Consider the following 11,735-nt stretch of genomic DNA (forward strand, 5'->3'; position numbering starts at 1 on the left):
TACCCTTTATTCCTGATAACTGCCATCCCTTGATCTGTTTGCATCAGCTGCAAGTCAGTCCTCTTGAGGGAATGCAGAAGGCCAGATTAAACTGTGCTGCCAAAATTTTACATTTGGTTTAGGTCTTCAAACAGGGGTAGGGGAAGCCCTGCCTCCGCTTTCAAATTCCACTTACACCTGCTCTGAAACACGACTGTGCAGGAAAGAGTTGTGAACCCTTCTCCTGAGCCCTCATATAAAGATACTGTTTGCAATATCTGCTCCTTCTATCTCCTTTTCCAGAGTGTTTTAGTGCAGCATCTTACTTGTTTTAGGGCATGCAAGGACCTCCATGGGAAATGTTCCAACACAGACTTCAGCAGAGTCAGTAATCTCTGCAGGGTAAGAACAGGACCTGCTTGATGTGTTGGTTCACCGAGAAGACTATTAATAAGAAAAATGGAACTGACCTTTTTTAGGCCACTTCTAAAAATACTTCTGGAAATGCTCATCTTCCAAAACAACAATGGCAACAACAAAAATCCATAACCTGCCTAAGAAGCATTCTGATAGGAATATATTAATTCTTTATACAGTAAGTCAGCTTTCTTAATGTATCAGTTCAGCTACATTTTGGCATCCGTCAGAGATACAGTTATTCCTCCCTTTAAGAATTACAGAACCATTGTGTAAATAGCATCCAGAACACAAATTTTCAGTGAATAACTGGGACATACGGGTGTATTTAAAAATCAGTGCTTAAAGCATAGCTGCCTTTGACCCCCATAAGAGCAAAGGACAAAGTCCCGGCACTTCTGCCAAGATGTTTCACTGTCTCTCCCATCCCATCCATTTTCTCTCCTAAACAGTCAGATACTGCAGTTTTGTGTCTAAGCAGATATTCAAGCAATGCACACCAATTTTTGATTTTCAGATTTAGGCATTATAGAAGATACCAAGCACCCTTTAGGCAGAGGGCACAGGGAAACACCTTCTAACCTCTAACTGCCATTTTAATGCATCTCATCATTGTCTTTGAAAATGCTAATCACTAAAGATACACACAGATTAATGCATGTGATCCTAGAAAATGTGTCATGAAATTATGGTGAATTTAATAATTAAAGGAATATCCTTCACAACCTTGATTTTAAATTTGCCGCCACAGAATAGAGAAAACCAGAAAAACAATCCTAGAATAGCATACAGACTCTTTAAACAATCCCCACTAGTTCTTCTCCTTCCATTTCTGAGGTGCATCTGATCATCCTATCATGCAGTAAGTGACAGATGCTGTATTTTGAGGAATGTAAGCATATGATACACTAATGCAGTGTGAAGACCAAAAATATAGAGTACTGGATTCCACCACTAAGTTGGCCTAACATCATTCTGATGAACGCTTAATATCAAGCTTTCTGCATGAACTAAACACGATGCATACACTGAACTCAAGTTCCTAACCTCTCATCCATTTCTATTTCTGCTGTTCCTAGCAGATCAAGACCCTCAGCTTTACAACAATACCAAGATCAATCTGAGATCTACAGCTTATCCTTAACCACTAATAACACTGCAGCCTGAGCAGTCCCTTTGCCAGGTCACCATGTGCACACATATCTACCCCGCCACGTAGAGGCTAAGAAAAGACAAGCAAAAACACCCAAATAAATCTTTCTAATGTAGCTGGAATCCCTAAATGCTCATGCCAAAAGCCATTCTTTCCCTCTTTCTCTCCCAGCTTGTCTTATGCCTTCCTAGGAGGGGCCAGTCCTTTTAGTATCTTTTCAGTCTAACTGCTCTCAGCTGTACCCAATCCCTTCCCAGACAGCACAAGCTGCCTGCTTGACTCCAAACACACCCTACACTGAATTAGCTTAGAAATTTGTTATGCCATATTTGAACAATTTCAGTACACAGGGGAAATAAGGAAAAGTTGGTTCCTGATTGAGGCTGTCAGGTGTTACTGTACAATGAATGTATTTGAAAATATTTGAATACTGAAAATACTCAGATCATGAGCTCTTTGGAAGAGGCCTGCCTTGCTCTGTTATTGTGCTAGGTGATGTACAGAGGGTTCTTGGTCAGTTTTCAGGGCTCCTAGGCACTGTGTTAATAAAACATAAATCACAGTAAGCAATCCTACTGAGTGAAAGTCACACCTCCATCAGAAACTAATACAGATAGGGCCTCCTTCTCCTAGGAAGCTGCTGCCACATTTTATGTGATCATAAACCCTTTGTCACTGCTATGCAATGCTTTTTCATTTGAAGTATGCTAGAATAGGACAATTTATATATATTAATCCTTATGTCTATAGTGCCTGCCCGTTCCTCACCTCTCCCTTTTTTCATGCTGCCTTTCAAAAAGGGCTTGACCCTAGAAGAGGTTAAACATTTTCAGTTCTCACTGAACCCAGTCCTCAGGACCTGCTATAAACTCCCCACCAACAGCCACACACATTTTAGGCAGGGAAAGGGCAGCTCCATTTTAATACACTGCAGGTACAAAGTACGGAAAACAGATAGCCATGTGTTCACAAAGAGAGGGAGGCAGATCCAGGAATCCTGTCTCTCAAAACAGCATTACAAACAGGTGACATCCAAAACAAGAAACCCAGGTTCACATTCTCTGATCTAGCCTTCAATTGTGACTCATAAGGTTTTGGCAATAACACATGCAGGTTCCAACAGGTCCAGCTCCGTGTAGCACTGAAGGTCCGGCAGAGCTAGTGCTTCCAGCTCAGTGTAAGCGAGACAACTTATGCTTTGTCTCCTAACAGGCACTAGAGCTCAGGGGACATCTGCTGGCATTCAAAGGTCACATAAGTTTAAAAATCTTAAAAATTTTGGAAAAATAAAACAACAGGGGTTCTTTTTTCTTTACCTTCTTGTTCCTGAGCCTTCACACCATGTCAACAGTATCTCGCAGGTTTCCTCCATAGCTACAAAATGGTTAGAAACACACAGTCTTTGAATCAAAGCTGAGATCCTCATCTGAGTTTACAAGCCATATCATTATTAAAAAAAAAAAAAAAAGAGGAAACCTAAGATTCATGATAAGAACTTGAGAGCTGGCAACACTGAAATTGTTGCCTTTCCCCTGTGAAAGCTAACTTTGGTAGTTTTGTTTGTTTTCATGGTTTTACACCTGGTTTGGGATTTTTTTCCCCCTTTCTCTGGCTATTTAGGGATCCACTGAAGATGAGCAGCACATGACTAAAGGCACCTCCTTAATTGAAAGCCAACATCACCACCTGCTGCACTGCCTGGAAAAAACAACTGTAAGTAAAAACACAACCCTTCTACATCTTACTAAGTCTTTGTGCCTGGCCCAGGCTTCATATGGAAAAGATGTGTGCACAGTATGCTCTAAACTGGCCCTCAGTTGTACATACCCAGCAGACCTACAAACTGTGCCAAACAGGTCTGACACTCAGATTCCCAAGAATGTTCTGCAATGGGACAAATACACTTCCATTTCACTAAGACTTCTTTTTAAAAAAGAATCACTATGCAAAGGGATAAAGGGTGTGATTGTCTGCTACTCCACAGTCGTCTACACCTGTACAAAGTCAATAACAGGTTGCTTAGTTCAACTGAATGCAAATAAGATGTCAGCAGGCAAGGAGATCCTATAAACAAGGTGTATACTAAATTTAATTTCTCCAGAGCTTCTGAAAAAGAGCTAAGCTGCATTTGTCTTGTGTTGTCAGTCGCACATCATACATTCGTTGCTTGTGCCAACTAGTAACATTGGACAGTTCTGCTGTCTCGGAGGAGGAAGCTGATGTCAGTGACTCCAAACCATGACCTAGACCCTAATGCAAAAATAACCTTTAGCCCTTCGTAAGGAACAGAGCAGATGAACTCTCTTAATGGGTTTAAAGTTTGCACGTATCTTGTCTCACCACAGTTCTGGTTACAAGAACCGGTAATTTATCTCACAGCCAGTCAAGCAGTTTCTGCTACAATGACTTTTCCGTTTATGCCACGCAAGGTGTTGAAGTAAGAGTTTTATTTTTCATTATTAAGTGATTCTGTATGCAGAATTCTCTTGGAAATTTTCAGATATTTATCTCATGAATATGTTTTACTTCCAGGTTTATATAAAAGGTTTTGCAGTAGGGGAACATGATCTATAGCACAGAGCATATTATTTATATCATGGTTCATTCTAGAAAGAATGAAGAGAGGTTAACACTTGAAATATTCATGCCTTTTTCTATCTGCATCCATCATCAAATGTACTTCTGATTTCTGACTTGCAAGAGCTTTCTTTTAAGATAAATTGCCTCCACTTTCATAGTTCAGTTTATGCTGGAATAACACCATTTAGGCATCAGCAATACACTGGAAGAAGATGACTTGTTAATCGCACTGACCTGCTGAGTACAGCTGGTTTATCGCAATGAACGATGAAGGTCACCATTCCAAGGGCAGTGAACTGATTCTTCCTGTATCAATAACTACTGAGTTTATTTTATAAGACTCATCTTGCCTTTGTTTCTAGTCATTCTGGATGCTACATAACAAGCAGACATTTCACAATCTGGCTCTTTACTTTAGAACTCCATGCTTAAAAGTTTCACTACTATGACCTGTATTTCACAAGTAATACTTCCATTTGTAAACTTTATTTTGCATTGGGAGCTGCATGAGTCGCTCCATCACTAATGAGCCAGTTTGGGTGCCAGAAGTAATGCAGCCATATCATATCCTCATTTGTGGATGTATTAGCCTCCCACACAAATAAGTCTAGACTGCCTCCAGCACCTAAGGCTACTCAAAGGGTGAATCTCAGTGGTTGAAAATGTTCCAAATGTTGTCTTTTTCTGTAAAGAGTGGCAACAGTAATGATGCTTTGAATTTTGATGAAAACCTAGAGGGAGAATCTGCACAATATTTAATGCATTTCCCCCCATTTTTCAGCCAGTTATTATGATTATGCTGCATCAAACCATGTAGCAAGTTTGGATTTTGGTCTGAAATTACCAATCAAAATAGTTCAATCAGCTTGTGTGGAAATTCTTTCCAATGCAGATAATCTACTAAAATACTATGCAACACCTCTCCCCTCAAAACATTAAATCATAGTACAAGAATTTTTAAACACTGCAGAGTCATTTTTGTGATGATACAAAGTTGCAGATGGAATGCAATGAGGAATGTACCATGGTTGCAAACTTGTTTCAATGGGCAATTCACCTTTCCTTAAACTCAGCAAATGGATTCTGAAAATACAGTATTTATTTTCATGGTATCTGCAATTATCACTAGAATAAAGTCCTACAATCAAATGGCTGTGAATGGCTCACAAATCTGGTGCGTCAGAAGACAAAGTGACCCTGACATACTTCCAGCTGCCATAACAAGGGCTACTTTGTCATATTAACACAACACATGGAGTTTGTACTAACAAAAGGAGTTTCTACACTCCTTCCAGATTGAGTATGGACATTCACATGCTATATTTTCTCCCACTGCTATGTGCACTGAATCCAATCCTTCAGCCCAAACCTTTCTTCTGTGTTTCCAGAGTACGATGAGAAACCATACCCATTGGTGATCCAATGACAATAAAATTCCGATTTGTTTACTTGTGAATCAGCAGCTCAAACTTTGTTTTCCTTTGCATTCTGGCTCTCAAAAGATCAAAAGTAATAAAATTGTCACAAGTCTTGTCTTATTTTCAAGAAAAGAACATTAAGAATGAAGGAACAAAGGGATCTGATTCAAGCAAGGTTTGGTAAAGAGAAGGTCCAGTTGCCCATTCAAACTTGAGCAATACAGCTGCAATGCCGAGACAAAAAGATGCAATGCTGGGACTAAATTTTTGAATGCCGGAATGGACAATCAAATGTGTTTTTATCTTTTGTTGGCATGTTGTCCCGTAGGGATTGTCCTATCTTGTGGATGATCCCCTGTTATCTGTACGAACTTCCACCATCAAGGTATTTCCTTTTTAATTCAATCTGTTCTTCTATGATCTCTGTGACGTGTCTGGAGTGTTTGGTTCCTTTCTCGTTCCTGGTCTTGTCCTTGGGAGTTTGTGCACGTGGTTCTTTTTTGCTACCCAGTGCCTTTGTTTACTGTAAGAGTTGTTAGTTGTTTCAATGAAAATCAATGGCTGCCTTCACCCTGGTTGTTTTTGTTTCCCATCCTTTCTGATGCTGACAGGGACTGGATGAAGTATGTGCATTAGAACTATTTAGGTGTTCATACATGTGCATAAGAGTTCTTCCTTTCAGGATATTTTGTTTCTTTAGCATAAAAATGCTTTAAAGATTCAGTTTTCTGAATTTCCTTCCCCTATCACTTCCCACTATCAGCTGCCATGTTTATTTCTACCAGCTAATTGCAGCACCCAGCGTATTCCAGGTATGCTTTGCACCCAACAGCAAATACAAGTAACATCCTGTAATAAAATTATCTGACAAGGCAATCCTCCAGATATATCACAATCCTGTCCCCAAGGACAAAGAAACAGGAGCCTGAATCTGCTCTCCTGTGGGGTTTAATAACCATGTGGCATCACAGACTTTTTGAAGCCACTTCTGGGATCCAGACATATGTGTGAAAGGAAAATCAGACACAATATATTAACCATCTCAAACTGTGTGAGCAAGGCAGTATTGACAGATTATCATGCTTTTGTCACTGCAACAGCTTCTCTTATTCCCTTATTGATTCAGGACAGCAAAACCTTCTCTTGGTTGTAGTGAGTGCAAGGGCAAAGTCATCTTTCTCTGTTCTTGTATGCGTTTCTTTCTTGAGATCTGCCTAGTGCAAACATTTCCAGGTGCAGGGGCAGAGAGCATTTTACACAGACAAGGGGTTGACACATCCCACTAGACTAGCAAAACACACTACTGAAAATAAACTGCTGTTGGGTCGTAGCTGTTGCCGTTGCCACGGAGAGTGATGGCATTGCTCTTTTTCCTGCCAGAACCATGAGTTCATAGATGAGCAGCTGTTTGAACAAAACTGCATGGAGAGCTCAATGCAAAACTACCCATCTTCTCGGAGCCCCTCCTTGTCCAGTCACCATGGTTTGACCACGTCCTGCTGTTCTCGCCGCAACAAGAAGACCACTCACCTCCCCAACTCCAGTGTGCCAGCCACTCGCCTCCGGAGCATGCAGGAGCTCAGCACTATCCACATCCAGTGCAGTGAGCAGCCCTCACTTACAACAAGGTACAGTAAGTTGGCTCTTGCTGCTAACTACCGCATGCAAACCCTTGAAGTGCATTATCCAATTGAAAGAAATTTGATGCAATTTCTTGCAGGCATATTCTCCAGCCAGAAAGAGGGATCTAGAGCTGGGAGTATCTATGTCTCCCTCCTTCTAATAGGATCCCAAGAAAAGTGACTCCTAGCTGTTGTTGGGGGAGAACCAGGTCAAAGCTAGATTCTAGTGCAAGCTCTTCTCTGATGAGATTGGACCTAGAAAACAAATTCCAGCTGAAACCTGCCTATAAAGCTCTTAATGGCACAGGCAGGAGCCAGCAGTTCCCAGCTGTAAGCCAGTCACCAAAGCTTGCACAGTGTCACTCTACCACCCAGATCACACACCTTTCAGGTAGCCCAAAACTTTCAAGTCCTTACTAAGTCCAGGCAGGCAGAGACAAAACAGACTGGTTCATCAGTGTCTACATGCAAAAGCCAGTAGAGAGCTGTACATGCTGACTTGACCCACCAGGGAAACTCATTTTACTGGTTTTCATTGTCCAAAAGTCTGAATTACAACTGTAAGCAACAAGCATCACTAGGAAACAAGTAAGGAGGAATTTCGCAATGGTGTCTCAGTAGCTCTCACATAAAGAGTCATTAGTTTCACAGGTGAAGAAATGTCTCTTTCAGTAGACAATTTTGAAATTGAGCGTGTCATTTTATATATAACTTGCTGAAAAATCATTTCCTCATCATATCTTGCTTGCAAGTATTAAATGACTTTCTAAATTCCCTTCAGCCCATTAAGCTTCTTGTGCGCTGGGCTGTTTTCGAAACTAGCATTCCTCTCCTCCCCACTCCGATCAAAAGGATCTGGAAACTGAAACAAAGCTGCCCCTAGGGCAGCACAGGACTACTCTGTGCCAGGGTGAAGTCAGAAGGGCATTTCAGAGGACAAATTCTGAATGAATAAGCACAAAACAAGTCTGTGCCTATGCGGTTTCAAGATGACAGAAGTTTAAACCAGCACCTGAGACTAATTCATGGGAATGTGAACTATTCTATTTCAGGGGTGCTAAATCAGATGTCAGCTATGATATTTTAACTGTCAACACTGTTAGTTATTTCACTTGCTTACCAAACTGCGTAAGAACAGAGAGAGAGACTATATCATGAGGACCTGCACCATCTACTCTGAACAACCACTCATTTGGGGCCGGTCTGTAACAACGCTTAGAGAGGTTGCAGAAGGGCAAGAGATGCTGAGATTTGGTAATTTTATTGAAGCAGGAGACAGCTTCCCAGACTTTTGGGAACTCTGCCTTAGGTCCTTCTGCTGAGTCTGCCAATGCAAGAGGATGTTTATTGCAACATCCCCAAATCACTGGCAAAAGAAAAGGCTTGTAAGTTGCTTTTCATGTGGAACACAACCAGGGAACTTTTTTATGGGGAATGCAACTCACTAGGTGAACTGGCGAACACTGGCAGAACCACCTAGTACCTAAGACTCTGCCCATGAGGACTCGGCTTGTGACTGAGATAACTGGGGAAACAGAATGGGTTCCATGGTGTTCTCGGGATGCTCGAGAGATTAAGAAAAATCCTCTTGGTGAGTCACTCTGAGATAACCACAGCAATAGCTTTCCAACTGGGAGCTTTACATTTTAAAAGAACAGGCCTTGTGTTTAAAATGAACATGTTGGGCTGGTAACAGCAGACTCCTGCATCTATGCAGATGCACAGAAATCAACCTATCATTTTCCCTCTGTAATTAATTATAGGATGCAATTGATGCAGATCTAATAAAAATGCTCCCAGCTGCCAGATCCCTGAGACTACTGCAAGGGGATGAAAAAACAGAAAAGATCAAGGGATAGTGGAAAAAAAAGAGGCATTCAAACTGCAAGGAAGACAAGATTTTTCTCAGAAAGACCTACCTGTGCTCTGAAAAGATGCAGTACACAGTACAGTGTATTTAAGTGTCCTCTTAATTATACCAGGTTTATGCAAGAATGAATTAGAAAACGTGAAATGATTTGCCCTGTGGAAGGCTGTATCCTAACCTGAGGGATATTAAAAAAGGTTAGTGTAAACTGGGTAGAAATTAAGGATGCTTAGCAGGTACTGGGGGAAGCAATTAAGTAGATTCTTCTGTAATATTTCAGTGTCCCTAGTTTAGAGGAATAAGATATTGCTGAAGGGCAACTACCATTCCCATCCTTCCTATTGTCAGTTAAAAAAAAAAAAAAACACACTAAATTTGTTTTCTAGTCGTTCCAGTCTCAACATGAAGTCAGATGATGGGCTGCGACCGAACTGCAAAACTGCGCAGATAACAACAGCCATCATCAGCATCCCCACACCCCCGGCACTAACGCCAGAAGGCGAGAGTAGGCCTCCGCCCAGCAGCCCTGGCCACTCCACGAACATTTCTACCACTACCACAAGCAACATAGTCAAGGTCTCTGCCTTGTAAGACGTCTCATGCAAAGAAAGAGGCTGGAAGACCAGTGCCCCTCTCCCTCCACACCTCCACGTTCCTTTTTTGCTGCAAATTGTGCCTGGATGGACCAACCTGACATTTTGTCATTGAATTAGCAATGGAGACCTAACGAGGCAGCTTCTTCAGACTCGCATTCATGCTGTGGACTGAGGAAGGATTAGGAGGAGGAAGAGGCTGGTTAAAGGCAAAACCTGCATGGAGAGAGTGTTGTGCCACAGTACGGAGCAGAAATCGCCTGTGGAGGCTGGAGAGAAAGAACCATCATGGCAACAAGAGAGTCGATAAAGAAAACAGAAATATAACACTGTGTATCGCAGCACCTTTTTAAAGGTTTTTAATGGATAATATTTATTCATGAGGAAATGACTGAAAAAGGTGAAAAAAACAATGGATTTTGTGAATTTTTTTTCTTCATGGAGCAGAACCTTTAAACCAACCAAAATTTCACATTTTTTTTCTTTTATAGGAAAAGATTTAGACAAAGAAGCCACCTGTCACAGAAATCTGTTTCCATTCCCCTGTGTGTGTGCGTGCGAGTGTGCGACAGAACCACATCAGAGCAACACTGAATTACAAAAAACAGAGCATGTTTTCATGATTGGGTGCACAGTAGGAAAATGCAAGCATGCGTCAGCACATACGTGTACACACGCACACACACACACACAACTATTTCACCCTGGATGGCATTCTTTATTTAGACAATTTTGTATCCGCCTTTTAAGTCAATACAGTGCAATTGCAAACAGTGTGTTTGTCTGCTAATTATTGTCTGTGAAAACATATTTGTGGAAAAAAAGACAGGCTTTAGTAGAGTTTTAGTCCCACATGGATATCTGCTTTCTATTTTTGTTATCACTTACTTGTAAGACTGTGACTAGATTATCAGTTCTGTATTTTTAAAAAGGAAAAAAAAAGTAGGATTCTTTTTTAATACTGTACACAAAAATGGTAAAGAACAAGAAAGCACTGAACTCAGCTACATCAAGCATTCATAAGTCTGACAGATGTTCCCTGTAATGTATGCCCATGCCTTTTGTTTTTGTTTTCTATATATGAATTTCTTTGCTAGCACTGGACATACAACCCATTGTAAATAGTAGCCAACTAATGTCTGGATCTATACTTGGTAATAATTAACCCTAGAGCCAAATACCTTGCATGGACAGGGAAGTATCTGGCATTTTCACAGTCTTGGGGCTCCAGTTGTCTCATCAATGGCTTCTGGGTTGCACTGATTTTGGGGGTAGACTAGGTTAGTAATTTTAGTTCTCCAGTCCTAGCACAGGATCTACAGTGTGCCTCCTCCTGAGAAGGGGGAGCAGTACTAGAGTTTGGAAAACATTTGATAAGGTGTGGTACAGACAGCATTTTTTTTTGCAATTCTGCACATTTATTTTGGGAAAAGTCACACACTTCTAGTAAACCAAAACTTTTAAGTAACACTGTACTGCCAGGAAGCTAATACTTCTAAACTAGGCTGTGGTCAGTCCTAATCACTCTTTCTGAAATCTTCCTAGGAACAATTTATTGTCAGGAAATACAAGGTCCTGAAACATAACTGATTTTTCCCCTCTAAGAAAAATAATCTTTTTCTTCCATTCTGCCTTTCTCAAGTCCCCTTCTCATTATAGGTGCGATCCATGACTGGCACAGAGCGATGAACAATGTTACCCACCTCTTGCTTCCTGAGCCTCTCTCATGTCACACACAGTCTGGCTAATTATTGTGGTCATGCACAAATGCCCGTTCGGGGCCCTGTTGTGCTAGGCCCTATACGCCCCCATGGAAAGCCATGAACTTGCCTCCAGGAGCTTGCAATGGAATAGATAATAAGGAAACATTTCAAGTGTCCCTTTCCTGAACAGTGATTTACCGACACTACACAATTAACAGATTTACTCAAAGCTTGTTTGAGACTGATTCAGCAAGGGGATTTTTTTTTTTTTTAACATCTTTCATAATCTATCCTGATGTAATATTTATATACACACATACACATATAAACACGCACACCTACATGTATAGATAAATAGATGCACATGCTGACTTAAACATATGAGCTAGCAATATGCTTTGTT

General features: G+C 40.9%; 1 protein-coding gene across 2 annotated transcripts in view; it reads left to right on the forward strand.

Moving 5' to 3' along the window:
- The window catches only part of KCND3 (potassium voltage-gated channel subfamily D member 3), a 138,794-nt gene extending 129,167 nt beyond the window's left edge, over positions 1 to 9,627 (forward strand). The window contains exons 4-7 of one of the 2 annotated variants that reach the window (XM_026077221.1): positions 3,170 to 3,262; positions 5,876 to 5,932; positions 6,928 to 7,175; positions 9,423 to 9,627. In XM_026077221.1, the coding sequence (XP_025933006.1) occupies positions 3,170 to 3,262; positions 5,876 to 5,932; positions 6,928 to 7,175; positions 9,423 to 9,627 (603 nt within the window). The remainder of the gene's footprint in view (positions 1 to 3,169; positions 3,263 to 5,875; positions 5,933 to 6,927; positions 7,176 to 9,422) is intronic. The other variant, XM_026077222.1, reaches the window with a different exon arrangement.
- Positions 9,628 to 11,735: the final 2,108 nt, after the last annotated feature.

The sequence above is a fragment of the Apteryx rowi genome, unplaced genomic scaffold, assembly GCF_003343035.1.
Source record: "Apteryx rowi isolate R43461 unplaced genomic scaffold, aptRow1 scaffold_45, whole genome shotgun sequence".
NCBI classification, from domain to species: Eukaryota; Metazoa; Chordata; class Aves; order Apterygiformes; family Apterygidae; genus Apteryx; species Apteryx rowi.